Here is a 27423-nt window from a genome sequence, read left to right as displayed (position 1 = left end):
GCCGCCCCCCGCTCCCACACGGACCCGCTTCCTGCTCTGCCCGCGCCCCCGCCGCGGAGCGCTCAGCCCGCGAGAGCCCTTCCTGGGGCCGCCTGCGGGCGCCCGACGCCCCCGGCCCGCGCTCCGGTTCCCCGGGATCGCAGGGCCGGCCTAAGTGGGGGACTGGGGCGGCCGGGGGCCGGGCGGGGGCGGCATGGGGCGCCGGCCCACGGAGCGAGGGAGGGGCGCGAGCCGGAGCCCCAGCCTCGCCGGGATTGAGGGCAGCGGGCTCGGGGAGGAAACCAGTGCCGAGCCCGGGCGGGGGGAGTTAAAGGAGTGGCGGGGAGGGGGAGAGGATGGCGGAGGGAAAAGCCGGAGCTGGAGCCGGCGTCGGAGCGGGCGGCAGAGCCCGCAGCCCACGCCCCCCGCACCTCCCTCACCTCGCGCACCTCCCGCGCGCCCTGCCGCCGCCCCTTCCCCGCGCCGCGCCCCCTCGACCCCGCGCCCCTTTGTCCCGGCCACCCCCGCCCTACCCCGCCCCCGCGCCACCTCCCCGCTGCTGCTGCCGCCGCCGCCGCGTCTGCCCTCCGGCCCGCGGACCGCCGGGGCAGCTGGAACCTTCCGCGCCCAGATCCAGAAAGGCGCTCGCCCTCGCCGCCCCAGGAGCCCAGCCCCTCCGGCTCCCGCAGCCTCCGCCCCCCTCCGGCCCCCCCACCCCAGCCCGGAACGCCGCCGCAGCTCCCGGCAGGTCTGGAGAGGATAGTGATAACCTTGAAGGCTCCGCACTTTACAAAGTGGGTTGAGTTGGTCGTCACGACTACCTGTGTGCAGTGGGAGGGGCAGAGCTTTGGGGTCCCCAAGGTAGGGATGCAAGCTCTGAGGCACGGGGTGGGGCGCGCGGGGCCGACACCGGCCCAAGGTCACGCGGGCGAGCCCCGAACCCCAACCTGGGGCGCCGGCCTCCTCCTGTCCCGCTACCTGGGACCGGTGAGAGGCAAGAGTTCGGGGCGTGAACTGGGGCCCAGGCTGCCAGGCGGCGGGGAGAGCCGGCCTGGAGAGGAAAAGGAGTACCTACGGCCCCAAACCCACAGCAGCCGGAAGGGCTGTTTCCAATTATCCTGGGGGAAGGGAGGAGGATTTGCCTCTTCGGGTGTAACCCTCCTTTCGGCACCTCTGGGCAGAGGTGACATTCCTCCCCGCCTCGGGGGCCTCCCATCCCTGCCTCCTGCCTCCTGACGGGGAGGTCCCACGTCTAGGCCCCTGCCCACGGTCCCTTCTGAGCCCCCTTCTCAGTCTGGCAAGGCTGGGGGTGGGGAGCAGCCACTGCTGGAAATAACACAGTCGCCCCCCACCCCCAAAGCAAGTACATAAATGGAGAAACAAGACCAGTGACAGCTGCCCAGGGAGACGCTCCCGCCCTGGTCCTGCATCTAGCGGGAATACAGAAGGTGACGTCTGTGGCTTCTCGGCACCTTTACTCTCTCATGTGTGTCCTTGACTCTGGCGACTCAGTCGCCTGCATCCTGGGGGAGTCCAGGGGAAGAGAGGCGGGTGCTCCCGCTCCTCTTCCCCCAGAGCTGAGTAATGATGGTCCCTCTGCTGCTGGGTGATGGTAAATAGTGTGTTGCGCGTGTGAGCGGGTGTCTTGTCTGTCACCGTCTGCACGGTCTCACGCAGTCACACCCGACAGTCTGACACACAGCGCCTGCCACTCCCGCTCAGCCACGCTCACCCTGACCCCTGCCGCCCCCACCTTGGGAGTGAGATTTCAAACAGGTTCCCCCCTTCAGTTTACCGAGTTGCCTAGCAACCCGCCAGTCAATGGCACGAAGCCCCACCCCCACTCGCTTGACTTCACACCAAGTTCAGCCGCCCCATTGGCTCCTGCCTAGTCCCACCTCTCAACCCGGGTTTGGGAAACAATATGCCAGCCCCCACTGCCCCTGGACATAGGCACCCACTTGTACCCCCACGGGCCCCATCTCCATCATGTGCCTCCCAAAAAAAGACACAAAGACCCTAGAGCCATAGAAAACGGTTTTATGTAAACTCACACTCACTTTCCTCAGTCCCTCCCTGGCCCTTCTGGCCCTGGGGAGCATCAGCTATCCTGGTTCCATGTCCCCACCACACCACCAGAGCTGAAGCTGACATTCGAGGTGGACGTGGCGCATGGAAAGCAGGGGAAGGTCCACCTCCCGCTCCCCTTCGTCCTCACTCTCTGTGGGCTCTGGGAACACACGCTGACCGGAGGCGGTGGCCAGCAATGGCAGGCTAGGGTGCAGACTGGAGGGAGAAAGACCGGCAGGGTCATCAGCACCTCACCTCCCTCACAGACCTGAGCCCCACGACCTGTGGGAGTAAATGGTCACCTCACTCCGTTGGTACAGTCTTTCTGGGGCAGAAAACTCAGCAACGGCTCCGGCTTCCCTTCCTGTCCAGCCCCGCCGGTGTCCCACACAGACACAGCCCCACTGGTGCTCCCGCTCACCAAGAACTGCCCAGTCCTGGGAAGAGAGGCACTTGTTGACACGGAATCACCTCCTCAGGGCAGGAATCCCTCACCATCCAGGGCCTGGGACCTCCAGCTGGGCTCTGACATCCCTGGGGCAACAGGACCCTGGGCAGGAAGGTCCCAGTCACTCACGAATCCAGATCGAAGTAGATGCGCTGATTGGTGGTCACCTCTCGACTCAGCGACCACAGTGGATGGCTGGGCTGCCGGAGGTCCCAGCACAGAAGCTCAGCATCCTAAAGACATAGAGCAGGGGCCTGGAGTCCATCCCTCCCCTGCCCACTCCATTCACCCCCTCGAGACATCCTTGCTTCCCTCAAGGTTTACAGATGCTTCCTTAGCTTGGCTTAATTTTTTCCCACGTCTGTCCCCCAACACATCACAGATGACATCCCCATTACTGCCTTCTGTGCACCCTCTTTGGAATCTCAGGACATGACCCCTACCTTGCGGGCTCCTGAGAAGAAGCGGTTGCCATCAGGGTGAAAGCAGAGGTGAGTGATGCCTCCTTGGTGTCCTCCCAGCAAAGCAAGAGGGGAGCCATCATCACAGGCATACAGACCCAGGGAACGGCTATAGGAGCCACAAGCGTAGAGGGGTTGGGCTGGGCTGAAGGCTATGCAGGAGATGATGCCACTCTGGCCCTGCTTTTTGGCTAGGAAAGGAACAAAGTTGGGGACAGGGTAAGGACACCTGACATTAACCAATCTAATCAGCAGTGCACATCCATCTCCTGTCCCATGAGCTGGGAATCAACGACTCCCCTGTCCCGTCTGTCACAAGCAGGATAAAAGACCTCTGATACTCCCCAGAATCTTCTATCCCCGCAAAGGACCTAAATGCTCAAGACTTATTTCCTCCTTCTCAAATATGTATCTTGAGGGATGGAAAGCTGAAGGCTCACAAGAGAATGAAATTGGCTTCATCTCCAATTTCCTAGATACCAGGATTTTGGAGAGCAAGGGGTACATAGCTGACAGGGCATGGGCTCAGGAGTGAACCAGCTCTTTACCATACAGCTTGACCCCAGGAAAGTTTCACCCCCTCCCTAAATCTGTTTTCTCCTCTGCCCACTTAGTACAACCTGCCCCCTCCCCACCTTCCTGGGCTGTCCTAAAGATGATGTGACATGCCTGGTCCCCTAGCTCACACAAGGTCCCTCTGTACAGGTCAGTGCCCTTCTCCTTCCTCCTCCCTTGGGAGGCACAGATACTTACCAAACGTGGCTCGGACCTCACAGTCACGGCCAGGCCGGGCCGTGGAAAAGACCCGTATGGTCCTGTTGAAGCCACAGAAGAGCTGGGAGCCGTCAGGGGAGAAGCAGAGCGAGTGGGCTGCCGTCAGCTCGTCCTAGGAGCAGGAAAGCACTGCAAACAGGCCTAGCAAAGCCTCAGCTGTCCCCAAGGAAAGAGAGCTGGGGCAGGATGAGCCCTGGGACTGGGCGGGACAGTCCCTACCAGGTGGTTGTAGGCACGAAAGGAAGCCCGGAGCTCTCCAGTAAATGCATCCCAGATGTGAATGGGGTTCTCCCGGCTGCTGCTGGCCACGCTGAGAGAGACACGGACACTGAGGTCCCCGTACTGTCAAAGGAAGGGGAGGAAGCCAACTGGCCCTCTCCACTTGCATCTGAAGGGTACACCAAGCTGTCCTCCCCAGAGACCCCTGGCAGCCCCCAGCTCTCCCAGTAGGGGCTCCCCATGAAACTGGGGGGAGGGGAGGGCAGGGGGTAGACAAAGGACATCACTTACTAGGAGGTGTCTGGCTCGGATGAAGACATCAGAGAATACCAACAATAATCATAGATGGTGTCACCTTCCACCATTCGAAGGACAGGGACCTGGACAGAGATGCAGGAATGCTTGGGTCACCAGCAGTTTTATGACAGAGCGAGACGGTCAGCACTTAACCAAGTGGGAGAAGGCAGACGGCATTAGTATGAAGAACAGAATCCTGATCTCAATATTCAAGAGTCAGCTCAGACTTTAATGTCAGGTTTGGGCCACCAAAAGCCATGCAGATTTATCCTTTTACCTTTTAAACACTTAGAAAGAAGCAAATAATGTCCCAAACAGAAGCCAGGAACCAGCCACTGAAATGAATACTTACTGAACACCTAACTACATGTCATTTGATCCTTTAGAAAAAAAAATTAGTTAAATAAATAAATAAGGGATGCCTGAGTGGCTCAGTGGTTGAGCACCCGCCTTTGGCTCAGGGTGTGATCCTGGACTCCCGGGTTTGAGTCCCGCATTGGGCTCCTTGCATAGAGCCTGCTTCTCCCTCTGCCTGTGTCTCTGCCTCTCTATGTATCTCTCATGAATTAATAAATAAAAATCTTTTTTAAAAATTATTAAATGGTTCAAACAAAAGAAATATTTGTAAAAACTCCTGGGACGACTCCACACAGCTTAAAAAATAAAAGATAAAACAGTTAAAACTTCTTCCCAAGGAAATCCTCCCTCAGAGGTAAATACTATCCTGAATTTATCATTATTGTGCACTTTTTTAGAAATACATTTTTTTAAGGGATTTTATGTATTTATTCATGAGAGACACAGAGAGGCAGAACCACGGGCAGAGAGAGAAGCAGGCTCCCTATGGAGAGCCCGAGATGGGACTCGATCCCAGGACCCCAGGATCACTCCTAGTCGAAGGCAGACGCTCAACCTCTGAGCCACCCAGGCGTCCCTAGAAATATATTCATACAGGGGCACCTGGGTGGCTCAGTCGAGCGTCGGACCCGGCTCATGTCTTAGGATCACGGGATCTCAGAGTCCTGGGATCAAGCACCATGTCAGGCTCCTAGTAAGCTAGGAGCTGGCCCTTCTCTCCACTCTCCACTTCTCCCTCTCCTTCCCCCTCTGTACACACATTCTCCCTCTCTCTCTAAAATGAATAATGAGGGGCAGCCCGGTGGCTCAGCAGTTTGGCGCCGCCTTCAGTCCAGGGCATGATTCTGGAGACCAGGGATCGAGTCCCATACCAGGCTCCCTACATGGAGCCTGCTTCTCCCTCTGCCTGTGTCTCTGCCTCTCTCTCTCTCATGAATAAATAAATGAAATCTTAAAAAAAAAAATTAAAAATAAAATAAATAAAATGAATAATGAGGGCAGCCCCGGTGGCTCAGCGGTTTAGTGCCCCCTTCAGCACAGGGTGTGATCCTGGAGACCCGGGATTGAGTCACACGTCGTGCTCCCTGCGTAGAGCCTGCTTCTCCCTCTGCCTGTGTCTCTGCCTCTCTCTCTCTGTCTTATGAATAAATACATAATATTTTTTAAAAATAAATAAAAATAATGAATAAAAATCTTTAAAAGAAATACATTCATACCAAAACACTCCAAAACACAATGTATACCGTTGTCTTGCATGCCTTTACATTTAATACCAATGGTACTAGGCAGTACACATCCCTTTGTGACTGGGAGGCGTAACCATGGCGACACATCTAGCTCTAATCCAGACATCTTGCTACTGGACAGTACCCCGCTATCTTTCTCTATTGATAGTCACCGGTGTTTTTCCATATTTTGGCAGGTGTGCTTTGAACATTCTGGGGCACATGTGTGAGGGTGGCTCTGCAATTCCTGCTAAGGTACTAGGCTCTCTGGCATGTGCGTCGCCACCTCCGCTAGGTCACAGTTGGGTCCCAAGTGCCCACCCCAATCCACTGTCCTCCCAGGCGGCATGCGAGGGCCAGTTGCTCGGCGTCCTCTTGGTATCGCCAGACTTTTAACTTTTTCTCCACTGAAGGCTGTGGAACAGATTTTCACTGTGGTATAAATCTGCATTTCCCTCATGATCACTGAAGGTAGACACACACCCATGCTCACTGGTCACTTAAGTATCGTTTTTCATAACCTCTGCTCACTGTTATACTGAGCATTGTCCTTTCCTCTGATTTGAAGAGAATCTTTCAAACATCTGGGTGACTGTCTTTGTCACTTACTTGCTGGCCCTCGACATGACATCCTGCACCCCTGACTTCTCTCCACTCTGAACCCACATATCAGACCTCCTGGCACAGCTCCACTGGCACACCCCAAGGGCATCTCATACTCGGTGGGTCTATAACAGACCCAACTCCCACCTCCTTCCTTCAAACCTACTGTTCTCCCGGGGCTCCACATTTGTGTATCTAAGCCTCCAATCTGAGCACTAATCTTGACCACTATGGCTCTTCACTCTGCTTCCACTCCTGGTCCAGCCTGAGCAAGACCAAACAGCTGCTGGCAACATGAACCTTGCCAAGCCCACCTTCTGGGGCTCTCTCAAACATGTGCACTCCCTTCCCATGGAGTGGGAGTCCCAGGAAGTCCCATGGGACTTCCCTGGTCCCATGCAAAGTTACTGCCTTCCTGAAACCATTGCTGCAACACTACAAGTTCTCCAGGCCTCCCTACACCATCACACTCCAACCTACCCGTCGTCAGTGCTCCACACTGCAGCCACATGCAGGCCCTGGAGACCTTGTTAAATTAGAATTCTGTCCAGCATCACCTCCTGCTTAAAACATTTACGGAGTCCACATAACCCTCAGTGTAAAACTGAATCTCCTTACCAGGTGGCTACCCCTTACCCACCTCTCAGGGCTCATCCCTCCAGACTCACTCCCTTACAATCTCTACATCCCACCGTTTTGACTCCCCATCCCCAGAAGGTGCCAATGCACCATACCCTCAATCTGCAGGCTTTCACACATACTAGTGTCTGAGTCTGGAATGTTATTCCTTCACCTCCCTCAACAACTCCTTTTGGTTGAATCCTAATCACCCTCCTGGTCCTTTAGATGCTTTTTTCACTGGGAGGCCTCACCTAAAACTCTCCACAGAGCAGGGTGCCCCACTCCACATTCCTACAGCCCTCCATGCTCCTCACTCCACATCATACCCATCTGAGGAGGCAAGAACTGTATCTATCTGGCTCACCACTGGTTCCCCAACACCAAGTATATCACCAGAAATCAATAAGAAATGTTTTAATGAAAAAACAAAGACAGGAAACTCTTCCAGCAATATAAGAGCCCCAATAAAAAGACCTGAATTAAAGCAGGGTTAGCAGAGCGGGGAGAAGCAGATGGATCTGAAAGATTAGTGGGACTTGATGGACTCTGGTAATCAATTGGGTGTGGGGCATCAGGGAAAAGGAATTAAAAGATGAGACCTAGGCTTCTGGTTTGGATACCCGAGATCACCAAGATGGTAGAAAGAGTTGGAGTGCACAGGAGAGCCAGATGTCCTTGGTGAATAGAGACTCGGCATAACCCTCAAAGGGAAGGTTTTCACAAAGAGAGCCCCCCTTGGAACCTGAGATATGCAGGGCACCTGGATAGGGCTAGAGCAAGTGAAGGTCTCAGGTAAGAGCCTCAGGGTAGGGAGAAAACGGGGGAGGAGTGCCAAGGCTGGGGAGTTAGGAATGGGAGTTCCAGAAAGCTCTGTGGAATGTCAGAGACTGCACGTGGGTGGCTCAGTCAGTTGAGTATCTGCCTTCAGCTAAGGTCATGATCTCAGGGTCCTGCGATCAAGCTCTAAATTAGGCTCGCTGCTCAGTGGGGAGCCTGCTTTTCTCTCTCCCTTCACCCCTCCCCTTACTCATGCTCAAATTCTCTTTCCCTTCCTCTCTTTCAGATAAATAAAATCTTTTTAAAAAAGAAAGAAAAGTCAGAAATGGGAGGAGAGGAATTAGGAAACTAGGTTGGGAAGAAACAGGTATATGGAAACACTCAAAAACGACCTCCCCCAATTTCCCCACCTACACTAATCGTGCCCATTTCCAAATACTAAGCTTGCAGATATAGAAAGTGAAATTATCTAATGAGTGCAGCCGTGATGGAACTGGTACGTCCACACTGTGAACAGCAGTACAAAAAAAAAAAAAAAAAAAGGAAAAAACACGGGAGGTTTTGAAAACAAGTTGGCTATCTGTATCGCAAGACGTAAAACAAATATCAATACTCCTGACCCAGGGTATTTCTTACTCATAAATCTCTCTTATGAACAGAATCTCCATCAAAACACATGAAGGTGTTCACTGAATAATTGATGATACAAACTCCCAGAAACCCAACTGTCCAAAACAGGGGACTACGTAAGGGAATGATCTAGCATCGGCACCCAGCACAGCATCATACAACTGACACGTGACCATGGAGTCCCAAATCCTGCGGAAATCACTTAGAATACAACTGTTAAAAATCACTTAGATTATACAACTGTTAAAAAATTTTAAAAAGCACTATAAAAAAACCACCTACTATAGGATCATAACCTTGCCTTAATAGTGAGGTCTTAACGACCATTCTTTTTAAAATTGCAGTTCCCTCGCCCGATCCTCTTCCTTGCTTTATTTTTCTTCATGGCCCTTGGCAGGTAGATCTTTTACGTGGTTATTTCCTTATTCTCTACTCCCTGTGCTAGAATTTAAGTTATCACATAAAGAGGACAGGGACTTGTACCTGTTTTTGTTCCCAAATGATCCCTGGTACCTAAAATAGGGCCTAGCACCTAGAATGCTCTCAACAAAAACGTGTTGACTTAATGAATCAATGAAAGAATGGAACAGCTCCATCTAACACTCTGGTCTCCCCCATCACCTGACTTCCAGAGCACCACCCCCTGCCATGGCCTTCCCCAGACATCAGCCATCATTCCCACGATCAGGTCCCAGGCTGTCACCTCACAATCTCTACCATCTCCAACCTATCCAGCTGACTTGCTCTATTTCTCCCACCACAATTATTCTGCTTCATCAAAAACACATTTACAATCCACTTCCTTTATCTGCTTTACATGCGAGTCAACCACTACATCCACCCTCCTGAGGGTGCTCTCAAGACACCCTGGTCTTTCTCTGCTGGCAAACCCGAGCCAGGCCATCCTCCTATTCCATGCTTGACTCAACTAATACCAACGACTAGGGTTTGCTGAATACAAACCAGGCACAAGTTCATACATGTCACGTTAATACTTCTAATTCTCACAACTCCCCTGTGAGCACGATCCTCATCCCCACGTGACAAACAGTGGAAACACAGCCAGTTCATGTACTGGGGAGAGATGCACGATGAGGTTACCAGACTTCACTTTAAATGGATGGCGACACATTTCCAGTGGGCCCTGACCACAGAACAGCGACGCTGCCACGTTCCTTGATGCCTTGGATTCCTGACTGCCCAGGACCAATCATTCACACCTTCTGCGCTCTCCCCACAGACCCTCTTCCTTCTGCTGATAACCTTCCTTTATGCTTCACTGAAAAGCCAAGTGAGGAGAGGCAGAAATCTTCCAACCACAAGCCCTACTGCCAGAGAGTACTCTGCACCTAACGAGTCCTCTGCTGTGCTCTGGATCCTGTCCTCAGCCAGCTGCTCAGGGACCTGTCACGCCCCTCTCCTCTCCAGCATCAATTCCTCCGTCTACAGGGTTATTCCTGACCCTGCAGAAGCACCCCGTTAACCTTTCTTTGGCCCTGTATTCCCTCTGGTCACCATTCCATTTCTATTTTTTTAAATTTTTTTAAGATTTATTTATTCATTCATGATAGACATAGAGAGAAAGAGAGAGAGAGAGGCAGAGACACAGGAGGAGGGAGAAGCAGGCTCTGTGCCGGGAGCCCAATGTGGGACCTGATCCCGGGACTCCAGGATCGCGCCCTCGGCCAAAGGCAGGAGCTAAACCGCTGAGCCACCTGGGGATCCCACCGTTCCACTTCTCAACTCCCTTCCACAGGAAACTTTCCAAAGATTTGTCTACACCTCCTCCTCCACCCGCCCTACTCGGTTTCTGCCTCCATAACTCCTCTATAGGAGCTCTTGCCAAGGTCACTAATGTCTTCTTAGGTCATTCTCTAAGTTTGTCTCACCCTTAACAGCATTAGACCAGACTCTGCCTCTGCTTTTGTCACCCCTCCTGCACTCCACCTCCATCTGCTGGAGCACTCCAGGCTCTACTAGAGTAGAGCCTCTCTATTCTTCTCTGGCTACACTCTTTTTTTTTTTTTTTTTTTTTAATTTTTTATTTATTTATGATAGTCAGAGAGAGAGAGAGAGGCGCAGAGATATAGGCAGAGGGAGAAGCAGGCTCCATGCACCAGGAGCCCGATATGGGATTCGATCCCGGGTCTCCAGGATCACGCCCTGGGCCAAAGGCAGGCGCCAAACCTCTGCGCCACCCAGGGATCCCTCTGGCTACACTCTTGATACTGAATCTGTTCGCTAGATGGCAGATATCATCTACACACTTCTCCACTTCCTAAAGTACACCCCCCCGCCCCAATTTCTCTCTTAGCTTCACATGTCACAGATCTAAACACCCTTGATTTGTCCCAATACCTCTTCATATCTGTTTCCTCCTGAGTAAATCGTACCACTATCTACCCGGCTGCAAACACCTGGACCCTTGATTGCTTCCTTCCCTACACCTTTCATTTCCATTTGACCTCCACGTCCTACAAAATATACTTCAAATCCACCCACACTTCTCCATTTCTCCTGCTGCCACCTCAGGCCCCAGCCACCAGTTTCTCACCTGGACCAGGATAAATGCATCCTAATGTAGCCCCCTGATTTCACTCTTGTTCACCATAATCCATTCTCTAAATTTCAGCCATCATTTTACTTTTTCGTTTTAAAACTCTCCCCTGGTTTCCTAAATAAATTCTAAATGGCCTACCCACCAGATCGGACACAATGTAGGTCGTTCATGGGATCCATCTCACACTGGCCTCCGTCCAGGTGGGCGAGCCTTCCTCCTGTTCCCTGAACATACAAAGCTCCTTTCTCACTCTGAGACTCTGTAATGTCATTGCCTCTTCCTGGGATGCTCTTTCTACAGCTCTTGGCATGACTGATCCCATCATCCTTCACATCTTAGCTCAAACATCTCCTCAGAGAGCCTCCCTTCCTGACAAGTTTATCTAAAGGGGTCTCCTCTGGCTCTTCCCTCCTCATTCTGTTTATTTCTTTCACAACATTTATCATAATCTTTGACGAACTTTACTCTTTATTGGTTTACATGTGTGTTATCTAACTCTCACGTGAGAAATGAAACCAGCTCTTCATCTGCCTCGTTCAGCACTTTCAGCATCAGACACAGTAACTGATACATTAACGATCATTCAATAAATACGTGTAAGTCAATTAAACACTGCCACGAGAAATTTGTTACTCTTATGAAAAACACATATTCACCACTAAAGGAAGAATGACCACCTCTTTAAACATGAACATGCCACCTGTGTACATTCACGAAGAAACAATGTTTGTGAACATGTGGACTCAAGTTTCTCCATCTACACAGAGGGCTGAAATGCTCAGCGTCCCGTGAAGGGGCAAGGTAGCCCCTACCCTTACCATCTCTGCATATTCCACCTGTTCCCCCTCATTGTACAGCTCTGGGGGCAGGTTATAAATCCGCAGGATGTTATCCGCACTATTGGTCAAGATGCAGGAACCATCAGGAGCCCTGTAGGAATAGAAAAGAGTCAGAAAGCTGGACAGGACTACAGGCCTACACTTTCCAAGTGCAGGGCTAGGGCCCAGGCTACCTGTAGGGTGGGTCAGTGTAGGACCCTCCCCTGCCAAGGCCCTGAGGAAAGCAGAAGACACATAATCCTAGATGAGTTTTAAGCTCAATCCAAGAGGAACTCTTACTCCTTCTCCCAGATAATCAGGGTTTTTATCAATGGTGAAAATCCTGGGCATGGTGATCTTCCCCGCCTCCTTGTCCTCACTTACCACTTACAGCCTTTCAAGAAGTTCTCGGGTTGGGTGAACTCTGACCAGGAACCACTGAGAAACCGAGGGAGCTGGGAGAAGCAGTAGTTCCGGGTGCTGGAAGGAAGATGTAGGGAGAGTGGGGGACAGCAAACCCAGGTGGGCAAAGCACGGAGAAAGCAGGCCCGCAGCGGTGGGGCTGCCGACCCGCGGGTACGCGCGCAGTGCACTCCCACGCACCTTCCACGCCGCGGCGGCCCTGCCACCACCACCTACCTGTATCCTTCGTCCTCCGGGGCGAGGTCCTCAGACACTCCTTCCACCGCCTCTCCTGGCCCCAATTCCGGCCCGTCCGCTTCTTCTGCGGGAAGGCTCACGTTTTCACCAACCTCTGGCTCCTCAATTCGAGGGCTCAAGTCGGTAGGAGCAGAGAAGCCCGCCTGCAGGGCGGTGGAGGCAGAAACGGGGCCGCCCTCCCCTGGCGCCCGGGAGCCCGCCGCGGGATCCGGGAACGAGCGGGCCGGGCCGTCCCCAGCGGGAGGTACCGGCGGTGGCAACAGTTCAGAGTCCGGACTCTCACCCGTCGGGGAAGCCCGAGGAGATAGGGGAGCCGGAGCGGGGGCCTGGTCCGCAGCAAGGCAGTCCGGGGCCGACCGGGGCGCCTCGGGCGCGCTCATGCTGCCGAAGAAGCGCGGACTCCGGCCCCCGCCGCGACCCTCGTCCCTCGAGCGCCCAGCTGCCCTGCCGATACGACAGCCCACACCGCCTCAAACTTCTCGGCTCCCGGACGCAGCCCCGGAAAACCCGTCCGGGGCCCTTCCTCCTTCTTCCGGGAGAGGGCGGAAGACCCCGGAAGGCGAGCGGGACCGGTGGACGCGCCCCGCCGCAAGCACAGCGTCCCTCAGCCCCCGCGGTCACTAAGAGCCACTTGCTCTCGCGGGATTTGGCCCCGCCTTTCCATTGGACCTCCGCATCCCGGGTCAGATTTCGCGGGAGGGGCGGGGCAAGCACGTGACAGGTCGCGGAGGCTTACCGTTCCCATCAAGCCGTAGGGTTCGTGGTGGTTGCTGGGTGTTGTAGTCCGAGAGCCTCTGCCTCGGCGAGCAGTGCCTGAGCTCCCCCTGCCGTCTCCCTCCGGCACTCCTAAAGCACCTACTACCCACCCTCACCTGCGGAGGGCGCTGGCGCTATGTTTGATTTTACAGCTTTTGACCTTTTTTTGCTTCTCATTCCGCCAAATTCCTCAGACTTCCGTCTCTTTTCATTCATTCAATAAGCATTTATTACTGAGCTCTTCCTTGCTACTAGGTGCTACTAGGCACCGAGAAATAAATACAATGAATAAGATAGTTGACAAGGTCTCTGCCCCCCCGCCCCCTCCCCATGGCTTACGCTGCTGTGTTACTAAGACAAGGAACAAATCTTTGCAGAAAACGGTAAGGGCTGCGAAGGAAATTAAACAAGATGGTGTGACACAGGGTCTCTGAAGGAATTCGTTGGATTCGGATAGTAAGGAAGTCTTTCCTAAAAGGTGACGTTCTAGCTGATGAGAAGAGCATATCCAGCCATCCGGGAGGGGAATGACAGGTGCAAAAGCTCTCTCCCTCCCACCTTCATGTCTGACACAGGAGCAGGTGTCTCCTAAAATGGTTTCCACTTATTCTGCCATCCCCGCTCCGGCCTGCCGACCGTCCCCACCCCCAGTGTAAAGTAGCTGTAGCACCAACCCAGTGAGAATCCGGACTGGCTCCCGGCCCTCCTCCCGGGCTCCAGCCCCACCGCCTCCCCGCGCCGGCTAACTGCTTGCCCTTACTTGTCATGGCGACTGTCCAGCTTTGTGCCAGGAGCTTCGCGGGGGTTGCTGGGATTGGGATTTTCCCCTCCCATGTGCTCGGACTCACTGGCGCTAAAAGTTTTGAGCTTCTCAAAAGTCCAGAGCCACCATCCTGGGCGCAGGTAGCCGCCGGGCTCCGGGATCCTCTGGCGTCCGGCCTCGGAGCGTGCTTCCCAGGACGGTGACACGCTCCCCTGAGGTTCGGGTAAGCTCCTGACTGAGCCAGATGAGTCCTGTCTGAGTCACCGGCTCTCGGCTCTGTGTGTTTTGAGCTTGGGGAGAATTGGGGTCTGGGGGTGGGGCACGCGATCAGCGATCGCGGGGGAATGGAAGTTTGGCTGGCGGCACCAATATCGGAATGCACCGCTGGGAGGCCTGGGTGCAGATGAAGGGGCTGTTGGGAGCAGCCGGACTCAGCTTTATAGGAGGGGGACGTGCAGCCGGCCGAAGGGGTTCCTCCTCACCCTTCCCCTCCCTTTCTCTCCCCGTGCCGGGTGTGAAGAACCCCGAAATAAGACGCACAAAGCATCAGGATCCGAGATTGTTTTTTCCCCGATCTCGGGATTTTGGGGACCCCCGAGATCTTCGAGCCCGCAGCATCCCTGGAGGGTCCTCTCGGGCTCCGTCCCGACATGATCACATTCGGGGGGGTCGATCCAGGAAGCCCAAGCCGCTCAGGTCCCAGAACTTCCGGACCTTTGTCCTTCCCGGAGGGATCTCCCCAGCGGCCCCTGGCTCCACTAAATGGAGACGATCCTAGTAGACTGCCTGGCGTGGACGTGGGTAGCGCTCCACGAGCAGTCTGCCCGCGACGCCCGGCGGGACGGTCCGGGTCCAGGAGGCCCGCGAGCTCTGTTATTGTTTGGTCGAACATTTACATTTCTGCCCCTTGCCGCAGCGTTTCCGGTTTTTTTTCCGGAGCAGTTCACTGTTCCCCCGAGGAGAGGGAAAGTGTCATTTAGACTGACGTGCTCAGGGAGGCTGCGCGCCGCCTCCTCTACTGGCTTTCTTTTCTTTTCTTTTCTTTTCTTTTTTCTTTCTTATTTTTTCTTTTCTTTCTTTTTTTTTTTTTTTTTTTCCCCTGAACTCCTTAGCTGCTACTTTTGGCAGGCCGGGAGGGAGGGTCTGTTTGGATGCAAACCTCGAGCCTTCCCCCACTCCTTGAATGGTGCGCCCCACCCCATCGCCTGCAATCTGGGCGGGCGAGGGACGAGGTCTCCAGAAGCGTGCCGACGGCAAGTCCCGGGTATTTTCGAGCACGAGTACATTTGAGAATGACAACGATGGCAGAATGCGACGATGCGCCGTTTGTGTGGGGCCGAGACACGGTTTCTCTGGCATCCGGCTCGGGACTCAGCCATTCCGAGTTCCGACGCAGAGCGAACGTCGTGAGGGCGGAAGGGGCGGGGCTTGAGGGGGCGGGGCCCGCCGAGCCGAGCCGAGCCGAGCCGAGCCGAGGGGACGGGATACCGCCTCCCGCCTGTCAGTCACTCCGGGCGCGCGGTGCTTCCAGCCTGCGCTCGCTCACCTACCTGTGCACCTGCTCGGTACCGGCCAGTGCACGCGGTGCTTGTGTGCGGCTTGTTCTGAAATTGAGGTAGCATTTACACTCACTGCAATTAGACAGGTTTGGGCTGCTAACCAGCAGCCTGTCAAATGACACAATTTACACATTGTCATCGCCCCAGAGAAGGTTCTTGGGCCTCTCCCCTCTGGGGGTCTCTGACCCTCATCTTGGAGTTCTGTCACTACTTGTGCCTGTTGAAGAGAGCGTCGTGTAAATAGACCCACATAGTGTGTGCTCCTTTGTGTAGGCTTCTCGCCGGCAGCATAATACCTGTGACACCCATCCTTGTTCCTGTGTAACCAGTACTACTGTATCAGTAGTGTATCAGTGTTTTTTGCACCTTTGTATTTTTGTATTTAGCACATCTCACTGGATGAATAAACCGTGAGGTTTTTTTTAATCCATGTTCCTTTCGGTGACCGCTTGGGTTGTTAACCGTTCGGGGTTATTTTGAATAAAGCTGCTATTAACATTCTTGTACAATTCTCTTTGTGGTCCTATGTTTTCATGGGGTTGGTTTTGGGTGTTTTGTGTGTGTGTGTTTTGTTTTGTTTTGTTTTTGTTTTTTATAACCGTCTGGGAGTGGAATTTGCTAGGTGAGAGAGATCTAAATTTGATTTTTAAAATTAGTATATTTCAAAGTGGTTGTTCTGTTTTATGTACCCACCAGCAACAGCTGTCTTTCCTCACATCTGGTTTTGTCAGACTTTCTAATGTGGTGCATCATTGTGGTTTTCAGTTGCAATTCTCTTAGCTGTGATCAGTTTCCACGTGCTTATTGGCCATTTTAACTTGCGTTCAGCTGCATGCAGTTCTTTATATATTCCGGATAGGAGTCTTTTGTCAGTATCTATTTTCTCCTGACCTGTTTCTTGCCTCTCTGTCAGCCTCTAAGGCAGAGCAGCAGCAGATTTATCTTCTGTCTTTCAAATGTGTTCTGTGTGTTTAGAAAATCCTTGCTGACCCCAAGATCATGAAGATATTCTAGGATATTTTCTTCCAGAATCTTTAGGGTTTTAGGTTTTATATTTAGGTCTTTGAGCCATAATTAATTAACTAATTAATTAAGAGTAATTTTTATCGTGATGTGAGGTAGGGGTTCTGTTTTCTTTTGGGGTTTTCCTAGATGTATATCCAGTTCTTCTAGTGCCACTTGTTGAAACAGCCCTCCTTCCCCCCTCACTGGATCACTTTTAATTGGAGTGCTTGGTCTATTTAATTTAATGCAATTATTGTAAGGTTTGGGTTTAAGTCTACTGTGTTAATGCTATTTTCTATTCTATTTCTTCTTCTCTTCAGACACTTGAGGAAGAAACAATAACAATCTTACAAAAACTTTCAGAATGTAGAAGAGGTAACATCTTCCCAACTAATTTCATGATATCCTGAGAATCCTCATATCAAAACCAGACGAGAATGTTACAAGAAAACATTTAGACCAATATTCCTGCCAGCATATATACATATGTGTGTATATATACACACATATGTATATATGCAAAAATCTCACAAATCTTAGCAAAGTAAATCTGATTATCTATAAAACGGATAAATACATCCTAATCAAGTGGAGTTTATCTCTAGACGGCAATGTTTTAACATTCAAAAAATCAGTGTAATTTGCCACATAAACAGATTGAAGGATAAAAATCCTATGATCATTTCAACAGATACATAAAAAGCAGTTGACATCACGCAACACCTATTCATGATTTTAAAAAAAGAAAGAAAAGAAAAGCCAACCTCCCAGCAAACTAGGAAAGGGAAAACTTAGTCTGATAAAGAGCACCCCCAATCAAGTTACCATCAATACGTAACAGTGACAGACTGAATGCTTGTTTTCTAAGATGAGGAACTAGGAAAGGATTTGATTCTCACCCCTTCAACATTATACTGAAGGTGTTAACCAGGCTAATAGAAGAAGCATTGAAAAACTCACAAGGGGCACCTGGTTGGCTCAGTCAGTAGAATACATGACTCTTGATCTCAGAGTTGTAAATTTGAGGCCCACCTTGGATGCAGAGATTACTTAAAAAATGAAACCTCTTAAAAAGAAGAACTATCATGACTGATAAAGGATTATAGCAAGGTCACAGGTTACAAAGGCAATATACATAAATTGTATTTTTATGTAATAACAACCATTGAATCTGAAGTCGGAAAATGAATTATAAAAGCAGTGGCATTTACAAAGCATCCAAAAACATGGCATACCCAGGGATAAATTGAAGAAAGACGGACAAGAGTTCTATGTTAGAAACTGCAAAATATTGCTGAGCGAATTTAAGGAAGATTTTTATTTTATTTTATTTTATTTGTTTATTAATGAGAGACACAAAGTGAGAGGCAGAGACACAGGCAGAGGAAGAAGCAGGCCCCACGCAGGGAGCCTGCGTGGGACTCGATCCCTGGTCCCCAGAACCACACCCCAGGCCGAAGGCAGTGCCAAACCGCTGAGCCACCCGGGCTGCCCGGAAGATTTAAGTAACAGTACCATATTCATAGATGGAACACTCAATAGTGTTGAGATGTCAGTACTCCAAGATGATTTCATTTGATCCCCATCAAAATCCTAGCTGGTTTTGTTTGTAGAAACTGACAAGCAATTCCAAAATGAAAGTGTAGTACAAAGCTGGAGGTCTTAAACTAGCTGACTTCAAGAATTCTGTAAAGCTACCATAAGACAACAACCATGAACTGAATAGAGCCCAGGAAAAGACACATAAGTGTAATCAAATGGTTTTCTACAAAAGCTCCAAAATGAATCCATGGGGGAAGGAAAGTCTGAAGAGAGTGCTGAAACAAGCAGAGCTGAGTGGATTCTGACCCCTACCTCATACTATACACAATTTGAGATGGATAGTAGATCTAAGCATAAAATATATTAACTTTCAGAAGGAAACATGGCAGCAGTGTCTTATGCTTGGTAGGGCTGGGTGACAAGGTTATATCAAAATGTGTCAAACTTTGTTATCTAAATGGCAAAATTAAGATTGTGCATTTCAACTTACATAGATTGTAACTCAAAAATATCTGTGGGCTTCTGCGGAGCCACTAGAAGTATAGGGGAGACAATACAGGCAGAATGTTGATTATTCTTGAAGCTAGAGGAAATTATAACACTTGACATTTTGTCATGTTCATATTATAATAAACAAATAATGTATGAATACCATCTTTTTAAATTTTTCTTCATTAATCAAATAAGGTCGCTTTGATGGTACCCCCAGTCTCATGAGTGTAAGTTTTAATTCTTTTTATCTGTCTTTCATACTTTCACATATATATGTTGGTAAGAAATAAATTCAGTTGACCCTTAGAAAACACAGGATTGAACTGTGTAGGACCACTTATACATGGGTTTTTTGGATAAATACAGTAACAGTATTGTGAATGTTTCTTTTTTTCCTTGTGATTATATTAATAGCATTATCTCTAGCTTACTTTAAGAATATAGTATATGGGGGGCACCTAGGTGGCCAGTCTGCCTTTAGCTCAGGTCACTATCTTAGGGTCCTGGGATCCAGCCCTGCATCAAGCTCTCTGCTCAGCGGGTAGTCTGCTTCTCTCCCTCTCAAATAAATAAAATCTTTTTTTAAAAAAAGAATGTAGTATATAATATATATATATAATATGTTTTAGTTACTTATGTTATCGGTAAGGCTTCTCAATAGTAAGCTGTTAAATTTTGGGTCAGTCAAGAGATAACACCTGGATTTTTTTTTTTTTTAAGATTTTATTTATTTATTCATGAGAGACACAGAGAGAGAGGCAGAGACACAGGTAAAGAGAAGCAGGCTCCATGCGGGACTCCATCTGGGCACCCCAGGATCATGCCCTGGGCCAAAGGCAGACACTCAACCACTGAGCCACCCAGGCGTCCCTGGATTTTTTTTTTTTAAGACTTTTTTTTTTCTTAATTTTTATTTATTTATGGTAGTCACAGAGAGAGAGAGAGAGAGAGAGAGAGAGAGACATAGGCAGAGGGAGAAGCAGGCTCTATGCAGGGAGCCCGACGTGGGATTTGATCCCGGGTCTCCAGGATCGCGCCCTGGGCCAAAGGCAGGCACCAAACCGCTGCGCCACCCAGGGATCCCTTTTTTTTAAGACTTTTTAAATGTATTTATTCATGAGAGGCAGAGACATAGGCAGAGGGAGAAGCAGTCTCCCTGTGGGGATCCTGATGCGGGACTCGATTCCAGGACCCCAGGATCACGACCTGAGCCCAAGACAGAAGCTCAGCCACTGAGCCACTCAGGTGCCCCAACTCATGAATTTTCTATAGCACAGGGTTCGATGCCCCCAACCCCCACATTATTCAAGGGTCAACTGTACTCATTTTATATTTTTAATTCACATAAACTACTTAGGTTACCATGTTTTTCTTTTTTTTCCCCCTCGAATTGTATTTTTTTAATCAATCTGAGCTATATCTATCTAGTTACGTACACACAGATACATTCATTTCCTTAAACTGCTGCAGTAAACTCTTGTATTTCATGTAGCCAATCCCTACGGATGGATAGTGATGTTTCCTGTCACGGAGAACATCACTGATATGAACGTATTTGCGCAGAACTCCTGCTCCCTCCATACAAAACTCTTCTAAGGGAGTCTTACCTAGAAGTGATTCTGCAAAGTAGTAAGTTGTTGAGTCTTACCAGATACTGCCTTGCTGCTTTTAAGAATCATCGTGTTTTCCCAAATAGCTTTCAGCCAAAAAAACCTTTTTGCACCAAACAAATATTATTATTATTATTATTTTTACAGACTCTGGATGAAGCCAGAGGAGCATAATTATTTAGAGCTTGGACAGTGGCTTTTGAACAGCCCAGATTCAAATCCCTGGCTCGGGAGTTTTCTGAATCTGAATGAGTGAGTTAATTCCTTCAACCTCAGTTCCTTCAGCTTGAAGATACCCACTGCTATGGTTTCTTGAGAGGATTAATGAGATAAGCCACCGGAGCAGTGAGCCCCTGTGCGGATTACAAACAACAGCCATTGTTAGGATGGTGGTGGGGTGGGCAACTGGATGAGGTCCCAGCTGAGTTTGGCCTTCCCACCAGGGATATCTATGAGTCCTGCCTCCCCAGCCATTTGGAAGGTCTGGTTGAGCTTCTGACAATTTAGTTTAATGGCCCTTGATCCTCATCCATGGGAAGTACATGCTCCAAAAAGGTTTCCTGGTGATAGTGCCTGCTTTTTTGAGAAAAACAGAATTACCTTGCTGCCAAGGACCAAGAGAGGGAGAGACCTCCTTTGTCTATGAGGCTGTCTCCCTCCCAGTGGGATTGGGACCTCGGGCCTAGCATCCCAGGACAGCCCCTCCTGGCATATTTACTGAACAGAGATCCCTGAAAGAGGGGCACTAGCATTAATGAGGCAGGACTACAGAAGCCCCACCCACTCAATTACAAAGTTCTGGGTCTAAAATAATAATCAAACTAATAGAATGGAAAATCCTATAAACAAACACATCTGTTGAGCTCTTACTGTGCCAGGCACAGAGGTTAAGTAACCTCCCCACCTATTAGGTGGTGGGCATGGGATTTAGGCCTAGCCTGTCTGCCTCAGAGCCCATGCCCTGCTACAGCTGCTCATGTCTCCCCATCCTAGGTATTTTTCACTAAACAAAGATGAGCAAAACTCAATTCCTGCATGTAAGGAAGCCAAAAGGCTAGCCCTTGGGATGGGTAGAGTTGCACAGCAAATATAAGTAATGATACGATGTCAGACCTAGGGCTTTGACTTCTGAGCTCCCTTCCATAAAATCTCAAAAGCTTTTTTTAAAATTTTATTTATTCATGAGAGACACAGAGCGGCAGAGTCACGGGCAGAGGGAAAAGCAGTCTCCCTACAGGGACCCCAGTGCGGGACTCGATCCCAGGACCCTTTGGCTCACAACCTGAGCCAAAGGCAGGTGCTCCACCACTGAGCAACCCAAGCACCCCACGAGTGGTCATTTCGAATAAAAGCTCATCCATTTGCCTGTGTGCGGTGGGCGAGTCCCTCCACCTCTCTGAGACCAGCTTCCTCACCTGTTGGGCAGCCAGGGTGGTTCTGGGACAAATGAGATAACCCACAAGAAAGGATTTCACAAACTCTGAGGACATAAGAAAGCAGGCCTTCAATCCAGGTAGAGGTGAATGTTCATGGAGATGCTAATGGGAAGAGCTGCTGGGGGTGAGGGTGGGGCCGGTAGGCTTGTCAGTGCTTTACAAGACAAAAAGGTAATGAATAGGGACTTTGGTTTGCAGTGGGTGTGTTTTTTTGCAAAACTCTTGACAAACTCGGGAGTTGGGGAAGATGTCATGAGATGGTGGCAGCGCAGCCTAGTACAGCGCCAGGGCCCAGACTGGGACCTTCCCTCTGACCTGCTGGCTCCTGGGGACACCTCACAAGGTGCTCCTGGCTTCGGCACCATTCACTTGCTGACCACAGTGAGCCCAACCAGGTGAGAGGCATTTTGCTAGTGCTGCAGTGAGCCGGACAGGTAGCTCACCTGCTTCTCCCTCTCCCCCTCCCTCTGCCACTCTCTCACTCTTGTTCTCTCTCTCAAATAAATTAATTAATCAAATCTTTTTTAAAAAAACTGGTGACAGCGTTTGGCTGGCAGTCTTTGCCTGGGTGGTCTGGGCAGACATCCCTGAGGAGCTGTGACATTCGGGATGATCTGCTAGAAGGTGACTCCCCTGCAAGCAGAGGCTGGACCAGGGTTCCCAATAGAGGGAACCCCGAGCCAATGAACTGGGGTGTGTGTGTGGCAGCAGAGAAGGGCAGCCACTGGCTGGAGAATACTGGAAGACAAGGTCGGGGATGCCGGCCGGGAGGTCCTGAAGACTCTGCAAGCCAAGGGTGGAATGGAGATAGCAGATCCTTAGGAAGCTTCGTGATGAAGGGGATCAGGTGGGGAATGAGGGGGTCCATGCAGGTATCTTCGTCCAGGTGGAGGGTGTGGGCTGACGTTCTTCATCCTTATAACCAGGAAGGCTTGTGGACTCTGTAATGAGAGGGCTAGAATCCCCTTTCTGGTTATCTTTGTACCTTGAGGATGTGTGGGGGTAGGCCGCCCAGGGGTGGAATGGGCAGGAGCAGCCCTGCTCCTGGGGAGGCCCAGGTGGGGGAGCCAAGGCATCCCAGGCCCTGGTATAATGTTGCTGGAAGGGTCCCTCCCACCTCGGGGCTGAGGGACCCGGGCCCGGGCTTGTCTCCCGCTGACCCCTCGCCTTGCCCTCCACAGCACCCACACTCCCTTCCCAGGAGCTGCGATGCAAGAGCCACAGTCAGAGCTCAATATCGACCCCCCTCTGAGCCAGGAGACATTTTCAGAATTGTGGAACCTGTAAGTGGAGGGCAGGCCAGGCTCCCCACCAGCCCTCTGGGACCCCTGCCCACCCACCCCAATCCCAACCCCCAGCACCCCCCCCCCCCGCCCCCCCAAGTAGAAGCCCAGAGGAAGCAAAACCAGCACTGACTTTCTGCTCTCATCTTCCAGGCTTCCTGAAAACAATGTTCTGGTAAGGACTGGGTGTGGGGAGGTCCAGGGCGGGGGTTGGGAGCTGGGGACCTAGGGACCTGACCCTTGACTCTGGTCTCGCCCCCTACAGTCTTCGGAGCTGTGCCCAGCAGTGGATGAGCTGCTGCTCCCAGAGAGCGTCGTGAACTGGCTAGACGAAGACTCAGATGATGCTCCCAGGATGCCAGCCACTTCTGCCCCCACAGCCCCTGGACCGGCCCCCTCCTGGCCCCTATCATCCTCTGTCCCTTCCCCGAAGACCTACCCTGGCACCTATGGGTTCCGTTTGGGGTTCCTGCATTCCGGGACAGCCAAGTCTGTTACTTGGACGGTCAGTGGCCCTGCGAGGCGGGTTTCCATGGGGCTGGCCGGGGCCTGGCTGTGGCCCCTGGGTTTCTCTGTTTGGGATTTTGAGACTCCTCTCGGTCCGCACTGTCAGTCTTCCTGCATTACCTATGTATTCTGTGACCTTTGGCCTCAGCTCTGTGTCAAAGTTGACATTTCCCCCCTTGACCTTGGGCTTTCACCTTTCCTGTCATGGGGCAAAGGGACTCTTCTTCATTTTCCTTCACTTGTTCATTCCTTGGCTTTTAAAGTAAGCTTCTGGGAGATGCCTGGGCAGCTCAGCAGTTGAGCGTCTGCCTTTGGTTCAGGGTGTGAGCCCCAGGTCCTGGGATCGAATCCCATACCACTTCTCCCTCTGCCTGTGTCTCTGCCTCTCTCTGTGTGTCTAAAATAAAGTAAGCTTCTGGAATAGACCCCGACCCCTCTACTTCTCACCACCCACCCCGGGCACACATGCCCTGACCTGTCCATCTGTCCTTTTCTTACAGTACTCCCCTCTCCTCAACAAGTTGTTTTGCCAGCTGGCGAAGACCTGCCCCGTGCAGCTGTGGGTCAGCTCCCCACCCCCACCCAATACCTGCGTCCGCGCTATGGCCATCTATAAGAAGTCGGAGTTCGTGACCGAGGTTGTGCGGCGCTGCCCCCACCATGAACGCTGCTCTGACAGTAGTGACGGTAAGCCATCGGGGGCTACAGATGGGACAAGGCTGCTCCCCAGAGGGCCCAAAGCCCTGATTCCTCCCCGATGGCTCTTAGGTCTTGCCCCTCCTCAGCATCTCATCCGAGTGGAAGGAAATTTGCGGGCCAAGTACCTGGACGACAGAAACACTTTTCGACACAGTGTGGTGGTGCCTTATGAGCCACCCGAGGTCTGGTTTGGCATCTGAGGGGTCTCTGGGAGGAGGGGGCTGGAGGGATTTGTGAGGCGGGAGTTGAGGGGGCTTTCTCCTCCTTCAACCTCCCCGCAGCCCTGTGAGGAGTGCAGAGGCAGGTGGGTCATCCCATTCTGCGGTTGGGAAAGACTGAGGCTGATAGACTACAGGCCTGCCCAGGGCTGAGTGGCCCGACCCTGGGCCTACCTTCTACCTCAGGTTGGCTCTGACTATACCACCATCCACTACAACTACATGTGTAACAGTTCCTGCATGGGAGGCATGAACCGGCGGCCCATCCTCACTATCATCACCCTGGAAGACTCCAGGTAGGGACCTGCCTGCCACCCTGCTCCTGGCCACTTCCTTACTGTACCCCCCTCCATCCTTCCCATCCATTCCTGTCCCAATGTGGAATCTCCTCTGCCATCCGCCTCCCCTGGTTTTCTTTCCTCTGGCTTTGGGACCTCCCTGACCTGTGGCTTCTCAATAGTCTGTAGGCTTTGGCTCTACGTAGGATGAGGGTGGCTAGGAGTCAGTGGGGCCCACCACCCTCACGGCCCCCTGCTTCTCTCTTCTCACCTGGGTAGTGGAAACGTGCTGGGACGCAACAGCTTTGAGGTACGCGTTTGTGCCTGTCCCGGGAGAGACCGCCGGACTGAGGAGGAGAATTTCCACAAGAAGGGGGAGCCTTGTCCTGAGCCACCCCCCGGGAGTACCAAGCGAGGTAAGCAAGCAAGACAAGAGGAGGTGAAGGAGGGACACCTGGGTGGCTCAGGGGTTGAGCATCAGGCATGATCCCAGGGTCCTGGGATCGAGTCCCGTGTCAGGGTCCCTGTAGGGAGCCTGCCTCTCCCTCTGCCTATTTTTTTGCCTTTGTGTGTATGTCTCATGAATAAATAAATATAATCTTGAAAAAAAAAAAAAAAAGAGGAGGATGTGGGGCAGATACAGAGGGTGCAATTCTGCTCAAAACATACTCTTCTCTTGTCTTTTCCTCCTCTCTTTCCCAGCACTGCCTCCCAGCACCAGCTCCTCTCCCCCGCAAAAGAAGAAGCCACTAGATGGAGAATATTTCACCCTTCAGGTACCAAGGCTGGGAGGAACAGATAAGGCAGGCTCTTGCCCCCGCTTAGCGGGATCAGATGAGGGAAGAAAAAAATGTGAATGGAGCACATGTGAGGCTAGGCCTGTTCCTCTCTCCATCCTTTTCTCTGGTCCTGTCCCTGATTCTTGAAGTTGATATTCTTGGATTGAAGATTTGTTTCAAGCTGAGGGCCAAGAGCACAGTTTTCTTTTGACTGCTCCGCCTGCAATTAGCACACTTGCCATCAAGGGGCAGCGGTGCCTTGACAGTGGCTGCGGGCTGTGCCTTGCTGCAGATTGGCACTTACACCTTAGTCTGAGTTAAATGGTACTGTGGCTTCCCCCTCTTATTCTTTCTCCTCCTCCCCCCCACTGCCACAGATCCGTGGGCGTGAACGCTATGAGATGTTCAGGAATCTGAATGAAGCCTTGGAGCTGAAGGATGCCCAGAGTGGAAAGGAGCCAGGGGGAAGCAGGGCTCACTCCAGGTGAGTGACCTGGGCCGGCTTGCAGCCCCACCCCCTTGCCTTCATATGTTGGAAAGCCACAGGATTCCATTCTACTCCTACCTTCAAGGTGGAAGGGAACTGATCCCCTCATGGTTGGTCCCACCCTGGGCAAACCTGCTTCTACCATACCCCCAGTTGGATCCTGTACTCCCTTTTCTGCCTCGGGAGGTCCCCAAACCCCTTAAGGGACAAGCATGGGTGTTTGTCATCTCCAGCAACCCCTAGTGCCAAGTGGGGTCTCCAATAGGGACCTGATAACCGTGTGGGAAAATACTGGACACAGCAGGATTGGGCCAGACCCCCAGCCCTGCCAAGGATGAGCAGATCCGTGTGGCCTTGCATCTCCCCTTCTGGGGCTCGGTTTCCTTGTTCATCAGATGGGGTGAGGGGAGAGGAAGCGAACACACAGAAGTTCCCTGGGTGCTCAGTAAATGTGTCTACAGCATTTTAACTTAAATTACCTCATTCCAAAAAAAAAAAAAAAAAAAAAATTCCCTTACTCCAGCCTTGGACCCTTCCAAGCCTAGATCTAGGACAAGGAGCCCCGAGGCTCCCACTTGCTAATATCGTCTCTTCCCCTCCACCTTGTGTCCCCAACAGCCACCTGAAGGCAAAGAAGGGGCAATCTACCTCTCGCCATAAAAAACTGATGTTCAAGAGAGAAGGGCCCGACTCAGACTGACTTCCCCTGCTTCCTGTCCTCCCCCAACACGCACACCCTCACTCTCGTCCTCCTTCCCTGGCATTTTTGGAATTGGGAGCTTGAGCACACCTATTCCGGTGTGTTACTTTGCATGGTACAGATGTGCCTCAGAAACACCCTAGATTCTTCCATTTGCCTTTCCCGTAAGTCTCTACTAAAGAAGTTGGCCTGCACAGTTGGTAGGTCGGGAGATAAAGGACGTTCCAGCCTGGTTTTTAAGTTTTTTACTGTGTAGAACCATGGGAGAGGTAGGAAAATGTTCCTGAATGTTGGGAGCATTTTATAGCCCCTAAGACACTGAGTCATGAGCCCAGTTCTCTATCATTGTAGCCAGTGGCTGAATTTTTCCTAATTTCACAGGCCATTTTTATGAATTGCTAATTAACCATACCTACCTCACTGAGCTTGTGAGGATGAATGAAATAATGTCTGTCTGACCCCAAAACCACCTTTTATCCCATGTCTGTGACTTAGTGCCTGTGTGGGTGCTCATTCCCTGCCCTGGCCAAATCCTGTCCAGCCTTTTTGGGAGACCCCTGCACCTAAGATGAAATCTCACTCCCATCTCACACCCTGCAGAATCCCATCCCTGGTGTAGGATCTTTGTCTACCAAGGGCTTTTACTGCTTCCCCCCCCCCCCCGCCCCCAATTGCTCAGGATCAATTTCTTTTGCACTCTGTGAGGCACATCTGCATTCATGCATTGATCACCCCCACCCCTCCTCCTCTTCCCTTTTTATATCCCGTTTTTATATCAATCTCTTATTTTACAATAAAACTTTACTACC

At 51.4% G+C, this 27423-nt stretch overlaps 2 protein-coding genes across 2 annotated transcripts; one reads left to right on the top strand and one right to left on the bottom strand.

The window, feature by feature from the left end:
- Positions 1 to 2004: 2004 nt before the first annotated feature.
- WRAP53 (WD repeat containing antisense to TP53) lies at positions 2005 to 15048 on the bottom strand. The gene is given in 11 exon segments (XM_038536723.1): positions 2005 to 2102; positions 2105 to 2265; positions 2352 to 2486; positions 2627 to 2730; positions 2941 to 3149; positions 3712 to 3844; positions 3952 to 4042; positions 4243 to 4331; positions 11841 to 11952; positions 12225 to 12320; positions 12480 to 15048. Coding segments are annotated over 11 exon segments (1614 nt in total). The 5' UTR covers positions 12881 to 15048; the 3' UTR covers positions 2005 to 2019.
- TP53 (tumor protein p53) lies at positions 14115 to 27423 on the top strand. Its single transcript, NM_001389218.1, is given in 11 exon segments — positions 14115 to 14242; positions 22845 to 22946; positions 23100 to 23121; positions 23212 to 23451; positions 23954 to 24140; positions 24222 to 24334; positions 24557 to 24666; positions 24928 to 25064; positions 25351 to 25424; positions 25805 to 25911; positions 26533 to 27423. Coding segments are annotated over 10 exon segments (1146 nt in total). The 5' UTR covers positions 14115 to 14242; positions 22845 to 22872; the 3' UTR covers positions 26615 to 27423.

Source organism: Canis lupus, chromosome 5, assembly GCF_011100685.1.
Source record: "Canis lupus familiaris isolate Mischka breed German Shepherd chromosome 5, alternate assembly UU_Cfam_GSD_1.0, whole genome shotgun sequence".
Classification (NCBI taxonomy): domain Eukaryota; kingdom Metazoa; phylum Chordata; class Mammalia; order Carnivora; family Canidae; genus Canis; species Canis lupus.
The sequence above is the reverse complement of the archived record's forward strand: the minus strand, read 5'-3'. Positions and strand labels throughout refer to the sequence as shown.